We start from the raw sequence: 22512 nt of genomic DNA on the forward strand, positions 1-22512 counted from the left end.
TGGTAAAGTTAAAGAGAAATTAAATTCAAATCAAACGTCAGAAAAGCAAAGTGATCTGTCCAAGAAATCTGAGTCCCCACAAAATGACCCTCAGAAATCAACAGAAGCTCATGTTGACCCTAAGCTATCTGAGCCATCAGATCCTGTGACATCAGAAAATAACCTGTCTGTCCTGTCTGTTCAACCTCAGTGCATATTTGAATGAAATAAATTTACCTTAAAATAAAACTTTTCAAAATTATTTCTTTATTTAGGTTTGTTAATTTTTCCAAATTTTGAAGTTTATCGCGCTAAAAATTCCCAATTGAAAAGGCATGGGCTGTTGCCAAAAAGAGTAAAAAAATCACTGGAAAGACAAAAATAAATCACATTTCAGTAGTTTCCATTAAGAATTTAATACATTGGCTACATGTTTAAAGTTTGTGTTGAGTCCAAAGTCCATAAATAAACACAGACTTAGTAATTTCAGTCCGGGTATGAATTAACTGGCTGTGTATAAAGTATGTGTCATGGTCACTTCTTTCTGAACACATTTAAACTGCGGCTCATGATCTATATATAATACTAAATGCATGATTTCATCTATATTCTACCTATTACTATTGCTAAACAATTTATTATAGCTGATTATAGAATATTGGTACTGTCAAGTTACAAATCTGATATGATAGTTGTTAAAAGTGAGTTACATGATCTCATAAAGTGCAGTTTAATAAGAATTAAATGTATACAGTGTTAGATTTAATATAAACAGTATATTTTTATCTTCATTTAGCAATTGTGTACTATCTTAATTTAGTGTTTATATACTAAGTTGTTCTGCTTGACTAAGATAAGCTTGATCTAAGCAAAGAGCTATAAAAATAAATAGACCGGCAACTCGAAAGGCATTATAGAGCAAATCTCGCCAAAAATACGTGACAACTGAATGAGATCTTGTTTACCGAAAGTGATGCGTTCTCCACACGCCATTTTGTATGCGAAAGCAATTATTCATCGGTAAATTAATTATCATTGTATGACACGCTTCTTTTGATGGTAAGAAACGTGTACTTTGTGTCTTAAGACTATTTCACACCAAACTAGTGTTGTTTTAGAAGCTAATGTGTATTTTAAATGTAGTTTTAAAGGTACAAATTGTAACTCCATGCTTGCCGATGTTTGTTTTTACAAAGATAACACCGATTCACACTCTGAAAAAAGATCACGCAAGATTACAGCCAGTTGCCATTCTGTGTATTTTATGCTTCTTTGATCTAAGATTGGGGCTAGAGTAGTTCAATTTGCTGGCCATGTCTTAAGAGACAACAAATTTTTTAATAGGTGATGTCTTATTTCCCTGAACAATAAAGAGTGTTATTTTTGTGTACTGACATGCGCATTTAAAGTTGCTGGGAAAGAATAATTTCCTAATTTGGACAAAAAGGCTTTCCTTTTCTGGTATGATATTTGACAAATTATTATGTTGACATCATAATAAAATTATAAATCACTACAATGAAAGCTGCATTTAAACAAAGACTACCACTTTTATCAAAAAGTAGAAAAGGTATATTTCAATGAAGTATTTCATTGGAAGACAGACAACTGTTTCTTCCGACAATCTAGACTATAGTTTAATCTAGATATGTTTCCAGCAAAAATTTTATTCAAGTTATATCCAATATTTAGTCATTTAATTTTCATGCTTAAAAATAACACTTGAAGTTAGGCAGAAGGTTTTAACAATAAAAAATAGTTTATAAAGGATCCAATCTGAAATCAAATTTTACACATTACACTAGGGATTGATAAAACAAGGTTTCGGAAGTTATTAATGATTATTTCTGATACAGAATTTTACTAAGAAAAAGAAATTCATATAATGTATGTGAAGTTTAAACTTGGTACTTCAAGTTCCTGGGAGGATTTTGTTGATGCGATGTAGTCTAGATAATTTGACATTTAGATTGTTTTATATTTGTGATGGGCAATCTAAATGTAAAAACTTTAAAAGGACCAAAATAATGGAGAATAAATCACAGTATACAGTCATGTAAAGTAATTGGTTTTATTGCTTGTGCATACTGCATTAAGGGTCATGTAAACACCTTTGAGATCACCCCTCGGGTAAATTTTCATTTTGGAAATCATACCTGACAGACCTGTAATATTCATAACATATATATACAGAATTGTTCAGAAGGGATAGAAAATACTTTCTGTAAAGGTTACCTTGTCCGGTAACATGTATTTTGTCTTACAACACAAGTACTTTGATTGTCCACATTCTATTTTGTTTTTTTCCTCTAAATGATTCTGTAACATATATACCTACATGCTCCAGGAAAAGAAAACTGATTAACTGATATCTTTTTGAAATATTTCAGTTTTTGGTCATTTTGACAGCTCTACTTTCACTTTCATTTTGCAACTTTTTATCTTTTTTAAAATGAACATTGTTTGTAACACTTTCAACTCCCGGAGTACCTAGAGAAATAAGTTAGACACACAATAATCATAAAATTAAAGACAAAATACTTTTGAAAAAGAAGCTTGATATCTTCTACAAAATAGAAGATGAACAGTCAAAGTACATATGATATAGGACAAAATGGGCTGTTTGATAAAATATAACGTGTCTTGAAAGTTTCTTCTACTTATTATAAATAGTTTGGTATGTATATTGTATATGCTAAACCAAGATATATGTGGCATAAAAAAACTAAAACAAAAATTCACCAGAGGGGTGGTTTCAAAAGACTTGACAAGAACCATAAGACGCAGTAAATTGTGTACAGTATGTACATAGGTTTAAATCACCAGAAAATTCATAATTTTGGAAATTATTTGATAACTTTTACATAAATCAATGAGGAATCAAATCCTCTTTTGATACATGTAAGTTTTATTTGAATTTATGGCCAATTCCTGACATAATCGGCAATAAAACCTATAGCATGTAAAAGTGTCAGCAGTGATGAAAGTTTCATCAGAAATTTCCTCCACTATTTTGGTCTTTTGAGTGTTTGACACAAGTGGATGTACTGCCCATAAGAAAAATAACTTAGTAATATGTCTTAGGATCGCGTCAAATTTGTTGGACTATAAATGTGATGTTGCCCATCGTCAAAATAATTCGACGTTCATATTGTTTTATTTGTGATGGGGCAATCTAAACGTCAAAACTTTAAAGGACCAAAATAATGGAGGATAAATCACAGTACATGGTCGTGTAAAGTTATTGGTTTTATCGTTTGCGCATATTGGCGAACTTGTAATTTTGGATATTATTTGGTAATTTTTACATAAATCAATGAGGAATTGAATCCCCTTTCCATACATGCAAGTTTTATTTGAATTTATGGCCAACTGATGAAACAACCGGCATTTAAACCTATATTATGTAAAGCGTCTTTTTGGTCTTTCCAGTGTTTGAGGTGGGTGGGGAATATTGCCCATATGAAAAAATTATCTCAACATTTCCTAGGATCGCATCAAATTAGGTGGACTAATGTTGCCCATGTACATCGAGAGCATATCTAAAGTAATGTCATTTCAATGAAATGTAATTGGCAGTGTGTAGTAAAGGTAAACTAAACAGAGGAGTTAATTAGTGTACATCTAGGACAACTTAAACTGTTAAAAGAATCAAAGTCTACATTTAGTAAGAGATTACACATTGAATTTTGAAACACAACATGTAAAAAACAACTTGAATACAAGTACATACATTAAAATAAATGACAGGTGACGTTTAATGATAAAAATCCACCATTTATTCAGTTGTTTACACTAGCGACCCCGTTGCCTGCAAGTTTGAACAGGCGCACCGTCTAAAAGTATGTGATGCATTTTGGGATAAAAATGGCTGCGCCCATGAAAAAGTTTTTGACAAGAATTGTTTCTCAGTCTGGAGATTCTCCGCTCGGCACAGTTATATTTTTACATGGATCAGGTAACAGTATATTGTTTAAAGAATATCCATATTTGTTTCTCAAGTTGGGAGAAAGTAGACAAAAATATCGATGTTCCTAAACGGTGCTTGTTAATTTAACACGTCATGAAAAAATTGCGCAACGGTCAGAAACTGACACTTTCCAATCCCCCAACAATTTGGGGGCCCAGCCCAAAATCTAGGGGCCATAGGCTACTGAGCCACAGCTAATTTATATCACTGTATATACATGTAGTGTTCACTTGTAAATAATAACACTTTAAATAGTGAGCACAGTTCATAAAAAAGAAAAATACAGTACCTCTCCTGAGGGTGCGCCTAATACAAGAGGCTGAAATTACCTGTAATATAATACAATACAATACTGGCTAAGTTTTATTTTAAGTCGACAAGACATATAACAACACAGCATCAGCTCTGACTGAGCTTCTTAACCACCAACAATATATCTGGGCAATACAGAATCCTGTTAGGACCAGGTCGTATGTTGTCTGTCGAGCTTTGAGGTTGACACGACGTCCCGACAATGCGACATGACAGACAACAATAATGTGTCGCTTTGTCGTGATGTCTTGTTGTGTTGCACTGTCACTATTTAACGTTGCATTGTTGTGTGTCGCAGACTGTCTCTTTGCTGCTCACAAGGCGACAACTGGATGCAACTCTTGACAATGCGGTGCAGTATTTTGTATTGTTGTCTTGAAATGTCCTGCATTGTGACTGTGGAGGAATCGTAACACACAACAGTTCCAAATGATAGTACGAAGCGACGCTCGACTGCTAAGCGACATTTAAATAATATCGTATCAAAAAAATTGTTGCGCTTTTTTTATACAACTGACGGGACGTTATACAATTATGGACTTTTTCATAGGTTGATATCAGGATTTATCAACCCAAAAAAAGTTATATTCACCGAGCCGAAGGCTCGGTGAATATAACATTTTGAGGGTTGATAAATCCTGTTATCAACCTATGAAAAAGTCCATAATTGTTTTATTACATGAATAGATGTACAGTCAGTCTTGTTATTACAATTGTATCTTTAATAAAGAAATAAGGAATAAATTTAGACCAAATCAGGTTGATATTGGTTTTCCAAGCAACTGCTTCGATCTATTTTTATTATCGTACTATTTATAACCCAAGATAAGTTGATATGATATGTACTCATTACTTTTCGAACCGTTTTCAGCCAATCAGAGAAACAACAGAATACAGCCATGTAATTAATTATGTTATACCCCCGGTGTCCTGGGGTCTACGAGCTTCATTCCGTCCATGTTTGATATGAAATTAGAAGAAAACCACCTAATTTATGTGGTAATTTAGCCCCTAAAGATCAAAGAAAATGCCACATAAACAACATGTGTTGGCACGTCCATCTGTTCGTCCGCCCGTTAGCAATTTCGTGTCCGCTCTGTAACTCTTGAACCCCTTGAAGAATTTCAAAGAAACTTTACACAAATGTTCACCACACTGAGACGACATGCAGAGCTCATTCTTTGGATGGATTGCTTCAAGGTCAAGGTCACACTTGTGGGGTCAAAGGTCATATCAGTTTGTTTCTTGTCCACTCTGTAACTCTTGAACTGCTTGAACGATTTCAAAGAAACTGGGCACAAATGTTCACCACACTGAGACGATGTGCAGAGCATATGTTTCGGATGACTTGCTTCAAGGTCAAGGTCACACTTAGAGGTCAAAGGTCATATGACTTTGCTTTGTGTATATTGCTCTGCATTGCAGTGCTCTTGATATTTGGCAGATCCCTTTTTTTTTCACTTACAATAATTTTTTAAAAAAAATTTTGAATTACTTCTCTTTTATGTTACTACTTCTCTTTTTTGTTACTATAAATAACTTATTTTGAAACTTTTTCATTATTGGCTGTAGGGAAAAAGCGAGACCACTTTTCTGTGGTACAACATGGATGGTACCTCCAATTTTTAGATGTATTTTGACATACCTTTACCTGGTAAGGATTTTTTTGTGGACTTAGAATTTTTTTGGAATTTCTTCCCTTTGTTTCTGTCCCTCTTTAAATTTTAAACTTTACTACCATCCTCTGATGTTACCCTTCAGGCGTATAGTGCCCCGCTTGGCAGAGCTTTTGTTTGATGATGGATACGGGAGGAAGAACTTGTTTGGCACGGCCTCCTTAAAATCTGCAAGTGTTCCTGAAAATGTTGCAGACTAGTGCAGTTGAATATTAACTTGTAAGGGATGTCTATGAGAGGAAGAATTCATTTGACATCGCTCCTGAAAGTCTGCGAATGATCCTTAAGTGTCGCAGAACAGTGCAAATGGATTGGAACCTGTTTTGGATGTTTTTAGCCTCCTGAAAGTCTGCAAATAATATGGCAGTACCTAGCCATCCAGTAGTCCCAAACTGTTACTCTAATTCATCCACAGGCACATGAAACTGCTATTAGAAATCAATGTAATTATGGAACTTCAAACTTCCAGATATGATTGTCAACAGAAACTTGATTTAATAGCGGAAAGAATGACACTTCCGAATCCTGTGCTTAGTTTTGTGCAACATGTTATGCCTCCCGCAGGAGCATTTCACTGTAGCATATGCATATGTTTAATAGCTGTTTTTCTATAGGTGTCATATGTTCTACAGAAAAACAGCTATTAAACATATGCATGAACATACAGCATTTAGCACTGTGTAAAGTGGTGCTCGACTTGTATGCTAAAAAACATTTCTGGTCACGAAATATATATATGTAATATCAGACTTGTATGAAATGAAAGTAATAATTACATCACTAGTAGAACTAGCCGCCACAAGTGGTGGGGCGGTGGGGGGGTTACAGGAATGGTCTGCATCCGTTTGTCCATAGCAGTTGTGTCCGCTCCATAATTATAACTTAAACCCCTTGAAGGCATTCATGAAACTTGGGTCAGATGAATCTTGAAATGATCACCTTATCAAGACAATGTGCAGAACTCATGAGTCAGCCATGTCGGCTCAAGATTAAGGTCACAACTCAAGGTCAAGGTTTGAGCCTTTTATTTTGCGTCCGCTGTGTGTCTCCTAAACCCCTAGAAGGACTTCCATGAGACTTGGGTCAAATGATCACCTCATCAAGACAATGTACAGAACTTGTGAGTCAGCCATATCGACACAAGGTCAAGGTCACAACTCAAGGTCAAAGGACCCGCCCGCTTAGCTCAGTAGGTAAGAGCGTTGGTCTACGGATCGCGGGGTCGCGAGTTCGATCCTCGGGCGGGGCGTATGTTCTCCGTGACTATTTGATAAACGACATTGTGTCTGAAATCATTAGTCCTCCACCTCTGATAATTCATGTGGGGAAGTTGGCAGTTACTTGCGGAGAACAGGTTTGTACTGGTACAGAACCCAGGAACACTGGTTAGGTTAACTGCCCGCCGTTACATGACTGAAATACTGTTGAAAAACGGCGTTAAACCCAAAACAAACAAACAAACAAGGTCAAAGGTTTGACCCTTCCATTTTGTGTCTGCTCTGTATTTCCTAAACCCCTTGAAGGATATTCATGAAACTGGGGTCAAATGATTACCTCATCAAGACGATGTGCAGAACTCATGAGTCAGCCATGTTGGTTCAAGGTCAAGGTCACAACTCAATTTCAAATGTTTTAGCCTTATCCTTATCAAGACGATATGCAAATTCACCCATGCCAGCTCAAGGTCAAGGTCACAACTCAAACGTTTGAGCCTTCAGTTTCCTGTCCTTTCCTTATGTGCTAAATTACTTGACAGATTTTCTTGAAATTGTGGTAAAGTGTTCACCTTATTGTGATGGTTTGCAAAACCTATGAGTCAGCCATGCAGGCTCAAGGTCAAGGTCGCTATAAAACATACCTAACAAAATCATTGCTTCCACCTAGTACCATCAACCCTTTCACTATCCATTACAGCGGTGGGGGATATAGCTGTCTTTCAGACTGCCTTGTTATATTTTAGCCTAAGATAGCAGTATTTACCTGTAAGTACTAGTCTTGAATACATGATTTTTGGTTTAAACAATATTTTATTCTACAAATAGCATGTGATTACAATATATGTTACAAAAGCAAGGGATTGAGTAGTAAGTTAATAAGCTTACTAATAAACTTTTTTAGAAACTCTTTCCCAATACATGATTTTTTAATAATATAAATTAAAATATAATCTACTTAAATAAAATAGTTTGAAGAAGATGTTTAATGACATTTTAAATTGCTATTTTGTGATCATATTTAGGGCATGGATTTTGGTAATACAGGATTTCTATCAGTTCTCATTACTTTCAGTTTAACACAATTAAACATTGTCTTTGAAAAAAATTCTATTTGTCAAAATTTGTCTCAGCACAACAATTTTTAACAATCTAATTATTGGAACACTTTTAAACAACAACAGTAACTTTATGAGCAGCAGCATTTTTAACAAGAATGTTATCAGGTATAGTTAAACAACTTATTAATATCTAAATTTATTACAATAATTTAATAGAAAAATATATAATTCATGAATAAATTGAATACTGGATGCCTAGAAACCCCTCTAATGTAGTTGACATATGTTTATGGAGCTGTCAGTTACAGAAGTTTAGGATTGATAGAACAGAACAGAACAAAAATTCATTTTCATAATAGTTTGTCATCAGTTTAACAAACTACAATGTAGATGCATGTGCATAAGTGCAAATTTTATCATTATAACATGAATATTCAAAACATAATTTATATGCATACAGTGAGAGTGGATAATATTTTTCAGAATATTAATAATATTTAAGTTATTCAAAGCATGTATATACGTTTGTGTATAGAAATTTTGTATTGTAAGCATTTCAGAAAGGACTGAAGTCAGATATTCAATATCTTAGTGCTACTTTGTATGTTAAAATTGGTGTGTACCTTCTTTTTATGGATAATTGTTAGCTAAAATATATCATTACAGTATACACTCTCCCAAAGACAGCTTTGTACTCTGGCAATAGAAAGGACAGCATTAAATGAGTTTCACATTTGTTTTTTATATCCAAAGTGTTGAAGATCTAGGGGGCATCAAATAACACTCTTGGTTTACATCATCATTTTATATGAAGTTTAAAATGACTGAGTATTCTGTCCCTTGATCCCATAAGTTATCTTCCTTTTGACACCAATAGAGACATATGACCCTAGACCTAGACTACCCTAGACCATGCTTGTTTTCAGGCTGTCAGTGATTAAATTGGATTTTGTGAAAGACTTGAGAGTATTTTATAAGGTGATCTGCAAAATTTATGACCCTTGTGGAGATTTGATATTTTCTTGCACTCATTCTTGTGAGAGAGCCAAAGTAGATTATCAACACATTTTTAGCTTGTCTGATTGTCGAGGTATTGTCATCCCTTGATTGTCGGCGTTGGCATTGGTTAAATTCTTTGTTTAGTTCCACCTTTCTCAAAAACTATAAGAGCTACAGCTTTTAAACCTTGCACACTTGTTTATTATCATAAGGTTACTGAGTAGGCCAAGAACCACAACTCTGATTTGCATTTTGACAAATTTATGGCCCTTTTTGTACTTAAAAAATTTGGGTTTCTTGGTTAAAACTTTTGTTTAGGTCTACTTCCTCAAAACCTAACTGAAGAGCAACAGCTTTGAAACTTTGCACACTTGTTTATCATCATTAGATGACTGTATGGGCCAATAACATAACTTTGATTTGCATTTTGTCAGAATAATGACCCTTTTTATACGCCCGTTTGAAAAACGGGACTTATTATGGGAACGCCCCTGGCGGGCGGATGGGCGGGTGGGCGGGCGGCGTCCACAGACCTTGTCCGGAGCATATCTTCTACATGCATGGAGGGATTTTGATGAAACTTGGCACAGTTGTTCACCATCATGAGACGGAGTGTTCTGCGCAAGAACCAGTTCCCTAGGTCTAAGGTCAAGGTCACACTTAGAGGTTAAAGGTCAAATTCAAGAATGACTTTGTCCGGAGCATATCTTCTTCATGCATGGAGGGATTTTGATGAAAGTTAGCACAGTTGTTCACCATAATGAAAGGGAGTGTCATGCGCAAAAACCAGGTCCCTAGGTCTAAGGTCAAGGTCACACTTAGAGGTCAAAGGATACGGGAATCAAAACTTTGTCCGGATCATATCTTCTTCATGCATGAAAGGACTTTGATGTAGCTTGGCACAATTGTTCACCATCATGAGACGGAGTGTCATGCGCAAGAACCAGGTCCCTAGGGTTAGGTCAAGGTCACACCTAGAGGTCAAGGATACAAGAATGAAAACTTTGTCCGGAGCATTTCTTCTTCATACATTGAGGGATTTTGATACAACTTGGCACAAATGTGCACAAGCATGTGGCGGAGTGTCTTGCGCAAGAACCAGGTCCCTAGGTCTAAGGTCAAGGTCACACTTAGAGGCCAAAGGTCATATACAAGAATGACTGTCCGGAGCATTTATTCTTCATGCATGGAGGGATTTTGATGTAACTTGGCACAATTGTACACCATCATGAGACGGAGTGTCATGCACTTGTCCCTTCTTTTGAAATACTTCCCTTTGCTGTTACTATAAAAAGCTTATATTGTAACTTTTTCATTACAAGTCGAAGTGAAAAATCGAGACCACTTTTCTGTAGTACAACATGCATGTTACATCCAATTCTGAGGTGTATTTTGAGCTATCTCTACCTGGTAAGGATTTTTGTGTATGGACTTGTATTTTTTTTTTTTCTCTCTCTCTCTTTAAAGATTAACTTCCCTTAGTTGTTACTATAAATAACTTACAATGTAACTTTTTTATAATTGACCCTAGGGAAAAACTTGAAGACCACTTTTCTGTGGTACAACATTGATGTTACTTTCAAATTTTGGGTGTATTTTAAGGTATCTCTACCTGGTCAGTTTTTTTATGTGGACTTAGAAAAATAAAAGAATTACAATAATTTCTAAAAAAAACAACATTGTAAACAATTCCATTTGCAAATACAGGTGCTAGTGTAAAGAAATTTGCTGTGACGGGCGTATATTGTGACATTCTGGCACTCTTGTTATACTTGGAAAATTTGAGTTTCTTGGTTAAAATGTTTGTTTAGGTCACGTATTATGTTATGTTCCCGGTGTCCGTCTGTCCGTCCGTTAGCAATTTCATGTCTGCTCTGCTGTAACTCTTCAACCCCTTGAAGGATTTCAAAGAAACTTGACACAAATGTTCACCACACTGAGACGACGTGCAGAGTGCATCTTTTGGATGTCTCATTTCAAGGTCAAGGTCACACTTAGGGGTCAAAGGTCATATGAGTGTGTTTCGTGTCCGCTCTGTAACTCTTGAACTGCTTGAAGGATTTCAAAGAAAATTGGCACAAATGTTCACCACACTGAGACGACGTGCAGAGCGCATGTTTTGGATGTCTCATTTCAAGGTCAAGATCAGACTTAGGGGTCAAAGGTTATATGAGTGTGTTTCGTGTCAGCTCTGTAACTCTTGAACTGCTTGAAGGATTTCAAAGAAACTTGGCACAAATGTTCACCACACTTGTTTCGGATGACTAACTTCAAGGTCAAGGTCACACTTAGGAGTTTAAGGTCATATATGACTTTGCTGTGTCGGCTCTGTAACTCTTGAACTGCTTGAAGGATTTCAAAGAAAATTGCCACAAATATTCACCACACTGAGACCACGTGCAGGGGTCAAAGGTCATATGAGTGTGTTTCGTGTCTGCTCTGTAACTCTTGAACTGCTTGGCACAAATGTTCACCACACTGAGATGACGTGCAGAGCGCTTGTTTTGGGTGACTAACTTCAAGGTCAAGGTCACACTTAGGGGTCAAAGGTCATATATGACTTTGCTTTGTATATATTGCTATGCACTGCAGTGCTCTTGTTTTTATTTCGCAGATCCCTTTTTGTTCTCTTACAATAATTTTTTTTTTAATTACTTCCCTTTTTAGCTCACCTGTCACATAGTGACAAGGTGAGCTTTTGTGATCACGCAGCGTCCGTCGTCCGTCCGTCTGTCCGTGCATAAACTTTTCCTTGTGACATCTCTAGAGGTCACATTTTTTGTGGGATCTTTATGAAAGTTGGTCAGAATGTTCATCTTGATGATATCTAGGTCAAGTTCGAAACTGGGTCACGTGCCGTCAAAAACTAGGTCAGTAGGTCTAAAAATAGAAAAAACCTTGTGACCTCTCTTGAGGCCATATATTTCACAAGATCTTCATGAAAATTGGTCAGAATATACAACCTGATGATAACTAGGTCAAGTTCAAAACTGGGTCACGTGGGATCAAAAACTAGGTCAGTAGGTCTAAAAATAGAAAAACCTTGTGACCTCTCTAGAGGCCATATTTTTCATGAGATCTTCATGAATATTGGTCAGAATGTTCACCTTGATGATATCTAGGTCAAGTTTGAAACTGGGTCACATGGGATCAAAAACTAGGTCATTAGGTCTAAAAATAGAAAAACCTTGTGACCTCTCTAGAGGCCATATTTCTCAATGGATCTTCATGAAAGTTGGTCAGAATGTTCACCTTGATGATATCTAGGACAAGTTCGAAACTGGGTCACATGGGGTTAAAAACTAGGTCAGTAGATCTAAAAATAGAAAAACCTTTGACCTCTCTATAGGCCATATTTTTCATGAGATCTTCATGAATATTGGTCGGAATGTTCATCTTGGTGATATCTAGGTCAAGTTCGAAACTGGGTCATGTGGGGTCAAAGACTAGGTCAGTAGGTCTAAAAATAGAAAAACCTTGTGACCTCTCTAGAGGCCATATTTCTCAATGGATCTTCATGAAAATTGGTCAGAATGTTCACCTTGATGATATCTAGGTGAAGTTCAAAACTGGGTCACGTGCGATCAAAAAAATGGTCAGTAGGTCTAAAAATAGAAAAACCTTGTGACCTCTCTAGAGGCCATATTTTTCAATGGATCTTCATGAAAATTAGTCAGAATGTTTACCTTGATGATATCTAGGTCAAGTTCGAAACTGGGTCACTTGGGGTTAAAAACTAGGTCAGTAGATCTAAAAATAGAAAAACCTTGTGACCTCTCTAGAGGCCATATTTTTCATGAGATCTTCATGAATATTGGTCGGAATGTTCACCTTGATAATATCTAGGTCAAGTTCGAAACTGGGTCACGTGGGGTCAAAAACTAGGTCAGTAGGTCTAAAAATAGAAAAACCTTGTGACCTCTCTAGCGGCCATATTTTTCAATGGATCTTCATGAAAATTGGTCAGAATGTTTACCTTGATGATATCTAGGTCGAGTTCGAAACTGGGTCACTTGGGGTTAAAAACTAGGTCAGTAGATCTTAAAATAGAAAACCTTGTGACCTCTCTAGAGGCCATATTTCTCAATGGATCTTCATGAAAATTGGTGAGAATGTTCAGCTTGATGATATCTAGGTCAGGTTCGTAACTGGGTCATGTGCGGTCAAAAACTAGGTCAGTAGGTCGAAAAATAGAAAAACCTTGTGACCTCTCTAGAGGCCATATTTTTCACGAGATCTTCATGAAAATTGGTGAGAATGTTCACCTTGATGATATCTAGGTCAAGTTTAAAAGTTGGTCACGTGCCTTCAAAAACTAGGTCATTAGGTCAAATAATAGAAAAACCTTGTGACCTCTCTAGAAGCCATATTTTTCAATGGATCTTCATGAAAATTGGTCAGAATTTTTTATCTTGATGATATCTAGGTCACATGTGCTCAAAAACTAGGTCACATGTGCTCAAAAACTAGGTCACTATGTCAAATAATAGAAATAACGACGTCATACTCAGTTCAAAACTGGGTCATGTGGGGATAGGTGAGCGATTCAGGACATCATGGTCCTCTTGTTTGTTACTATATATTGCTTATTTTGAAACTTTTTTATTATTGGCTGTAGGGAAAAACCGGGACCACTTTTCTGTGGTACAACATGGATGGTACATCCAATTTTTAGATCTATTTTGACATAACTTTACCTGGTAAAAATTTTTTTGTGGACTTAGAATTTTTTTGGGGGGGGGGAATTCCTTCTTTTTGTTGTTCCTGTCCTTTGGGCTTCAGCAGTCATGTTCTTTAAATTTTGCTCCCATCCTGTGATGTAATCCTTCGGGCGTATATTGCCCCGCTTGGCGGCACTCTTGTTTTTTAGTTATACAACATGCCACAAGTTGTACCACTCCCTCAACCTGGCACGTTACTCTTGCCCTTCACTGCCTCAACCTGGCACATTACTCTTGCCCTTCACTGCCTCAACCTGGCACATTACTCTTGCCCTATACTGCCTCAACCTGGCACATTACTCTTGCCCTTCACTGACTCAACCTGGCACATTACTCTTGCCCATCGCTGCCTCAACCTGGTACATTACTCTTGCCCTTCACTCCCTCAACCTGGCACATTACTCTTGCCCTTCACTCCCTTACCTGGCACATTACTCTTGCCCTTCACTCCCTCAACCTGGCACATTACTCTTGCCCTTCTCTGCATCAACCTGGCACATTACTCTTGCCCTTCACTGCCTCAACCTGGCACATTACTCTGGCCCTTCACTGCCTCAACCTGGCACATTACTCTTGCCCTTCACTGCCTCAACCTGGCACATTACTCTTGCCCTTCACTGCCTCAACCTGGCACATTACTCTTGCCCTTCAATGCCTCAACCTGGCACTTTACTCTTGCCCTTCACTGCTATGGGTTTGAAACCTTGCTTGGGGTGTAGAATTCATGCGAGGAAGCCATCCAGCTGGCTTACAGAAAGTTGTGGTTGTACCCAGGTGCCTGGCCAGGATGAAATAATGTAAGGAGGGGCACATGGGGTCCTCCGCAACCATTAAAAGCTGGAAAATCATCATATGACCTATAATAAAACAAAACAAAAAAAATGAAGTTCAGCATCTCCCCTCTGCAGATAAAAAAATCTGTACAATTTTTCTATTGCATTCATTGTTTTCTGTCAATTTCACTTATCTGTTGGCAAACTTTTTCAGATAAAAGAGCATGCTACTATTCTAACAGCTTTTGTATTTTATATGTTACTCTTTTTTCACAGGTGACAGTGGTTTAGGTGTTCAAGAATGGGTAAATAGTGCTCTTGGTGTCAAACAGTTGACATTCCCACATCTCAGACTCCTTTATCCTACAGCACCAGCCAGGTAAATTCATTGCTTTATAATTTCATCTTAATTAGATACTGTCAGATTTATTTGGAGTAGAAAAGATTGAAAAACAGTTCAGCATAAGCTCAACTGAGCTTTTTAAATCACTACCATCATTAATGATCTTGCTAAGGTTTTATTTTAGGCTCTCCTGAGCATGAAGGTAGAGTTAACCTTTAAACAACTTCTTCTCATGAACAACTTGATGGATCTTCATCCAACTTGGTATATAGCATTAATGTAAGGTCCTCTCCAAATTTTGTTCAAGCTGAGGTGCTTTGTCCTGTTAAGGGGTTGCAAGAGCTAAGGATAGGAATACATTTTAACAACTTTTTCTCATAAACTACATGATGGATCTTCTTCAAGCTTGGTATGTAGCATCACTGTATGGTTCGCTCCTTTCTTTGTTCAAATCAGGGAACTAGGCCTCTTTTAAGGGCAATAAAAGGTAGAAATAGAAGTATCTTTAAACAACCTCTTCTGATGAACCACTCACTGGATGAATTTTCATCAAGCTTGGTCTATAGTATCATTGTTAGGTCATCACCTAGTTTTGTTCAAATGGTAGAACTTTATCAAACATGGTCAGTAGAATCATTTTAGGTCATCTCCAAATTTTGTTCAAATGAAAGCACTTGGCCCCTTGTAGGGACAACTGGAGCTAAAAATAGAAGTACCATTAAACGACTTTTCGCATGAATCTCATGATGGATTAACATAGTATTAGTGAAATTAACTAAATCATCAACTTCTTTTCATAAACCATTTGATTGATCTTCATCAAACTGTGTCTGTAGTGTCAGTGTGTTAGGTCCTCTCCCAAATATGTGTGAAATATTAGGGCTTTGCCCCTGTTTGGGGTCGTTAGAGCTAGAAATATAAATACCTTTAAAAATCTTTTTCTTAATAACCCCTTCACTGATCTTGATCAAATTTGGTCTGTAGCAATATTATAAGGTCTTCATGTTTGGATGTTTGGCCCCTTTTGGGGGCTGCTAAACCTACAGATAAAACTATCTTTAAACATCTACTTCTCATGAACTGCTTGATGGATTTTACTTAAACTTGGTCTGTAGGATCTTTAAAAGGTTATCTCCCAAGTTTGTTAAGATGGGGACCTTGGCCCTTTGAAGGGGTCATTAGAGCTAAAAATAGAAAATCATTTAAGTGATTTCTTCTGAACTGCTTGTTGGATTTACTGAAACTTGGTCAATACCATCATTGTAAGGTCCTCTCCCTAATTTGTCCAATGGTGGCACTTAGCCTCTTTTTTGACCTACTATTTTATACTAAACACAGTTGTTACCATAAATGATCCAGTGTGTCATACATATTCAAGATCAAACAATTAAGGTCAGATGAACCACTATGTCCCTCTTGTTTATGCCAGTTTCATAATTTCTGCATGAAATGAATTTTTGTTGGATTTGCAAATTGTATTCATTAAGTGTGCATTGCAGAAGATTTATCCTTTGTTTTGTTTTAGGCCATACACTCCAATGATGGGACAATACTCTAATGTATGGTATGACAGACAACAGATTTCCCCCTTAGCTCCTGATGATGCATCAGTAGATGTAATGGCTGCTGACCTTTCTGAACTCATACAGTCTGAGGTACAACTAGGCATACCAATCAACAGGATACTTATAGGTAGTCCAGGTTGAATATGTTTTGATGTTATTTTGTAGTTTTTGTTATTATTATACCAGATTTATATAACATTCTCATTCAAAGGCACTTTGCATAGCACATAGACAGTCTGGTTCTTTTACATGTCGGGTGTATAGCACCAATAGATGCAAAGTGGTCATTCCTGGGAAGAACCAATACTGGCCTCTTAGATAGTTGGGAGACACTCGAGATCATCTCAGAAATTTCCAGTGCCTCGACCAGGAATTGAACCCTGTACAGTCAAGCTTGTTACCACTAGACCATGGTACCAGCTATTAATTTGTTGCTTTGATAACTCATTCCATGTGGTACTTTAAGTCGTAGCTCACCAGTTTTATAAACCCTGGCCTGCTTTAACTGAGTTGCCAGTGCATGACAGTCTTCAAGATGCTTGTTTAGCATTGTACCTTTGTGCAGACTTAGTCATGGGCAGTAACAATGAGCAAGTAAAAAATACTTGCCTAATTAACACAACATTTTATACACAAGAAAATGACCCACAGAATAACAGTTTGGACTGTAAGACTTTATTGCTGTTGGTGTTAAAGACGTTTTCAGTGTGTATGATCTTCTATAAATTGCTCCATATAAGTGATCATGTTGTTGTTGTTGTTTCAGGTGGATTTTCTATGGGAGGAGGTATGGCACTTCAGCTAGGTTATAGATATTTGAGGGAAGTGGCTGGAGTGTTTGCTATGTCAAGCTTCCTGGGAAAACAGTCTTTAGTTTATCAGGTAATAGGATACAGCATACAGACAAAAGACATGATGGTAGTATCCATAGAATCTGTTTGAAGTTTTGATAGTGCAAACTCTTACTAGTATGTGATAAGCCTGTGTGTGAACAGGTTGTTTTATGATAGAAAAGAGATCTGTTCATCACCTCTTCAATCCTTGGCAATTTTTTTTGTGAAAAAAGAAAACATTTTTAGCTCACCTGTCACAAAGTGACAAGGTGAGCTTTTGTGATCGCGTGGCGTCCGTCGTCTGTGCGTAAACTTTTACTTGTGACCACTCTAGAGGTCACATTTTTCATGGGATCTTTATGAAAGTTGATCAGAATGTTCATCTTGATGATATCAAGGTCAAGCTCGAAACTGGGTCACGTGCGGTTGAAAACTAGGTCAGTAGGTCTAAAAATAGAAAAACCTTGTGACCTCTCTAGAGGCCATACTTTTCAATGAATCTTCATGAAAATTGGTCAGAATGTTAAACCTTGATGATATCTAGGTCAAGTTCGAAACTGGGTCACATGCCGTCAAAAACTAGGTCAGTAGGTCAAATAATAGAAAAACCTTGTGACCTCTCTAGAGGCCATATTTTTCATGGGATCTGTATGAAAGTTGGTTTGAATGTTCATCTTAATGATATCTAGGTCAAGTTCGAAATTGGGTCAGCTGCGGTCAAAAACTAGGTCAGTAAGTCTAAAAAATAGAAAAACCTTGTGACCTCTCTAGAGGCTGTACTTTTCAATGGATCTTCATGAAAATTGGTCAGAATGTTCACCTTGATGATATCTAGGTCAAGTTCGAAACTGGGTCGTCTGCCATCAAAAACTAGGTCAGTAGGTCTAAAAATAGAAAAACCTTGTGACCTCTCTAGAGGCCGTATTTTTCAATGGATCTTCATGAAAATTGGTCAGAATGTTCGTCTTGATGATATCTAGGTCAAGTTTGAAACTGGGTCACGTGCCTTCAAAAACTAGGTCAGTCGGTCAGATAATAAAAAAACCTTGTGACCTCTCTAGAGGCCATATTTTTCATGGGATCTGTATGAAAGTTGGTCTGAATATTCATCTTGATGATATCTAGGTCAAGTTCGAAACTGGGTCAACTGCAGTAAAAAACTAGGTCAGTAGGTCGAAAAATAGAAAAACCTTTTGACCACTCTAGAGGCCATATTTTTCAATAGATCTTCATGAAAATTTGTCTGAATGTTCACCTTGATGATACAATGTATCTAGATAAAGTTTGAAACTGGGTCACGTGTGGTCAAAACTAGGTCAGTAGGTATAAAAATAGAAAAACCTTGTGACCTCTCTAGAGGCCATATTTTTCATGAGATCTTCATGAAAATTCGTGAGAATGTTCACCTTGATAATATCTAGGTCAAGTTCAAAACTGGGTCATGTGCCTTCAAAAACTAGGTCATTAGGTCAAATAATAGAAAAACCTTGTGACCTCTCTAGTAGCCATATCTTTCAATGGATCTTCATGAAAATTGGGTCATGTTGAGACTGGTGAGCAATTCAGGACCATCATGGTCCTCTTGTTGACTATGTGTTGTATGTTCTTGTTAGTGGGAATTTATTAAGTAAAGTAATGGCCAGTCATTTTAATTTTTATGTCACTGGGAAAAGTTAACACCCACTCAGTAGAGTATTTTTTCATTAGAACTAAACCAGACTTGTACAAAATGTGACTCTCTAGAAAATTTAGTTTGATAACAAGTCGATAACAAGTCGCACATTTCTCATCGGATCTTCACCAAACTTGAACAAAATATGCTTGCCAATTAGTCCTCGGCCAAGTTCGATAACTAGCCAAATCGGCCCAGGCACTTAGGAATTATGGCCCTTGAATTACCGATTGGCCGCTTACTCCAACACTTATCCGATAGGCTGCTTACTCCAACACTTACTCCAAAAATGTCGGAGGCATATTTTCTGTGAGTAAACAGTATATAGAGACAGACTTACTATTCATATGATTAGACAGTCGTGGGAGACATGCAGTTTTCTTAAAAGCAGTTCTAGTTTTTCTTTGATGTCTATCATACTTACGCAAAAGCAATTTTTTTATAAAGTTTTTGTATGTAAGCTGGTATCTCGGTACCCACTAATGGGAATGGATTGAAACTTCACATACTTGTCCACTGTGATAGGTTGATGTGCTTTGTACAGCTTCCATAACTCAGTTTTGCATTTTTACCAAATTATGCTTCTTTATCGACGTTTATATTAATTCAATTGACAAGGTTGTTGAATAGTCGTGCCTTGTTGGCCTCTGACAGCTCTTGTTTCTTTATTTTCTGATCATGTTTGTTAAAAAAAATAATCATTTATTTTGGCATTTCTTATTCATACTTCATACTTCTCTTGCCTTTTGTCATCTATCAGGCTTTACAGTCAGATGCCAGACCAGTACCACCATTGTTTCAGAGTCATGGTGAAGAGGACAGTTTAGTCATGTATCCATGGGGACAAGACACATTTAAAAGACTGACAGAACTTGGTGTGAAGGGGCAGTTCCATTCTGTTCCAGGTGTTTATCATGATTTAGACAAACAAACTTTATTGAAATTATGTGACTGGATCAATGTACAAGTTCCACAAAGTTGATGGTTGCTTCAACACTTCCATATGTGCCACATCAGTTTATCAGCGCTTTTGAACGTTTATTTTATAGATGAAAAGAGTGCTATAAAAATCTGGTAAATAATAATAATAATAATAATAATAATAATGTAATATGCCTGTTTGTGAAATTCCAGTCTATTAATATATCCTTGGGTGCACCAGTTGTCCCTGGTCACAAATTGATATATGGACTTATATTGCAAGATCTATACAAGATAATAGTAAACAGAATGGTAATTGTAATCAGCTATCATGTATAACTGTTGATCAGGTAATGGGATGTAATTTGTAGTATTGCTAAATCTGTGATATATGATTGTTATTCAATTAATTATAGTGATTGTAATTAATATTATGATTATTACATATAATTACATTATGATTACATTTCCATTGCTTCATAACAAGTTGTCTTTAGATTATTGTCCAACAGATATAGAGGAAAAAATAGAAATTTTCTTAATTTCTTATTTATGTTCCCATTTGTTTCTGTGATGACAGCTTGGGTATGAAAAGAACCACTGTCTTACTTTTGCATGATCATATGATTTGACTAATAGGGTCTTATGTCTTGGTTTTGCTGCAACTCTGTGATTCCAGCAGGTATCAAAGTTTCGATTCCATACTTTATATTAGCTTGACTATTCAAAGAATAGTCTAGCTATTCTACTCACCCAGGTGTCTGCGTCGGCATCGCACCTTGGTTAAGTTTTTGCATGCAAGTACATACAGCTATCATTTAAAGGCATATAGCTTTGAAACGTATTTTTTCTTTTTCTAGATCAATTACCAACCTCACTGGGTCAAGTCCCATAACTCTGACATGTATTTTGAGCAAATCATGCCCCCTTTTGGACTTAGTCTAGCTATTCTACTCACCCTGGTGTCGGCGTCGGCATCGCACCTTGGTTAAGTTTTTGCATGCAAGTACATACAGCTATCATTTAAAGGCATATAGCTTTGAAACGTATTTTTTCTTTTTCTAGATCAATTACCAACCTCACTGGGTCAAGTCCCATAACTCTGACATGTATTTTGAGCAAATTATGCCCCCTTTTGGACTTAGAAAATTCTGGTTAAAGTTTTACATGCAAGTTACTATCTCCAAAACTAATGCAGATATTGAATTGAAACTTCACATGTGTCTTCAGGGGTTATAAAACTAGTTGATAGCAGCAAGACCCATAACTCTGATATGCATTTTGGTCAAAGTATGTGCCCTTTTGAACTTAAAACTCTTTTGATATTTAACCTTTTTGGGTAATATTTTCCTGCTTCTGGAACAATATTTCGAATAGTTGAGCTTAGCTGTCTTACGGACAGCTCTTGTTTTTATTTTGATGTAAATTAGGTTTGAAACCAAAACTCTTAGTCCTGTTTTGCACCGTGTTATCTGTACTTTGTTGGTGCACTGTAAACCCCAAATCAAATCGGATCTTACTATATGTTTTTTATGCCCCCCCTCCCCTCCCTTGAACTAAGAAGCATATCTTGTTTGAATTGTCAATCCATCTTCCGCCACATTTTTTTTTTGTGCTCAACTCCTACAATTTTCATTCAGTTTAAATGAAACTTGGTGTACTTTATTAGCATGAAGTGGACATATCACATTATCAAGACTTCCATATCTGATTATTAATTTTTTGAAAGATGCTGCTTGTCTGGACTTGGTCATATTATATCTACCTCAATTCCTCATACAGTTTCCATCCAATTCAAATGAAACTTGGTATATTTCATCAGCATGAAGCGACCAGACACATATTTTTTGGACTTCCATGTCAGATGTAATTTTTTGGGAGTTTGGCCATTTTTTGACTTCAAAGCATTTCCAGAAAGCATGTGTCATGCACTGTTGACATCATTCTTGTTTGTTTTCAAGAGGAGTAATGACTTCAGATGGCCATGTTAATGTCAAATATTCTAGTCAAAATGTATATGACAGAACATGGTCCATATACATGTATAAAGTACTTGTATAGATATAGATATTTGTTGGTTTCAGTGTAAGGTCAAAATATCTTTCTCCTAGTGAACAGCAGATGCACTTTTTCACTTGTTATTCACAAGTGAAAAATGTTTTAATCTAAATGTTTATGTATTTTATATGAAAATATATATCTCTGGGAACATACCTGATACTCACGCTGAAAAAAAAAAGTTATTTATTAATTTATTAACTATTTATGGTATAAATTCAATCACTATCATACAATTGTTTGTATAAGTGTAATTTACCTATTTGTTAACTAATAAAACGGAGCAGTTGCAAAATGAATGTGATATTCTCCTTTTGACTACTAAGTTCTATAAATCATCTGAAATTTCAGATTAAGAGCTAAACTACTGTACAGGTCACTATTACTCACCATTAAAGAAAATATTAGATGGAAA

At 36.4% G+C, this 22512-nt stretch overlaps 2 protein-coding genes across 13 annotated transcripts in view; one reads left to right on the plus strand and one right to left on the minus strand.

Moving 5' to 3' along the window:
• LOC123524761 (tubulin polyglutamylase TTLL5-like) overlaps nt 1-3863 on the minus strand; it is a 61400-nt gene extending 57537 nt beyond the window's left edge. For 8 of the 11 annotated variants that reach the window (XM_053538046.1, XM_053538041.1, XM_053538051.1 and 5 more), the window contains exon 1: nt 3713-3862. The gene's annotated coding sequence lies outside the window, so the exon portion shown is untranslated. Of the gene's footprint in view, nt 1-3712 lie in introns of all 11 variants that reach the window. The other 3 variants (XM_053538081.1, XM_053538076.1, XM_053538074.1) reach the window with 1 other exon arrangement.
• Nucleotides 3822-22396, plus strand: LOC123545165 (lysophospholipase-like protein 1). 2 transcript variants are annotated; one of them, XM_045331484.2, is made up of 5 exons: nt 3822-3937; nt 14982-15084; nt 16574-16749; nt 17380-17495; nt 19879-22396. In XM_045331484.2, the coding sequence occupies exons 1-5, from the start codon at nt 3829-3831 to the stop codon at nt 20098-20100; spliced, it is 726 nt and encodes a 241-aa protein (XP_045187419.2). In that variant the 5' UTR covers nt 3822-3828; the 3' UTR covers nt 20101-22396. The 2 variants fall into 2 exon arrangements, with proteins under 2 accessions (XP_045187419.2, XP_045187420.2); XM_045331485.2 differs by having other exon boundaries at nt 16574-16740.
• Nucleotides 22397-22512: the final 116 nt, after the last annotated feature.

Source organism: Mercenaria mercenaria, chromosome 1 (assembly GCF_021730395.1).
Source record: "Mercenaria mercenaria strain notata chromosome 1, MADL_Memer_1, whole genome shotgun sequence".
NCBI classification, from domain to species: domain Eukaryota; kingdom Metazoa; phylum Mollusca; class Bivalvia; order Venerida; family Veneridae; genus Mercenaria; species Mercenaria mercenaria.

Excerpts from the sequence above, each read along its gene's own strand:
- LOC123545165 (XM_045331484.2), top strand. The coding sequence starts at position 3,829 with ATGCATTTTGGGATAAAAATGGCTGCGCCCATGAAAAAGTTTTTGACA. Across the intron at positions 15,085-16,573 it reads TATCCTACAGCACCAGCCAG|GCCATACACTCCAATGATGG; the intron begins GTAAATTCATTG and ends GTTTTGTTTTAG. Across the intron at positions 17,496-19,878 it reads AACAGTCTTTAGTTTATCAG|GCTTTACAGTCAGATGCCAG; the intron begins GTAATAGGATAC and ends GTCATCTATCAG.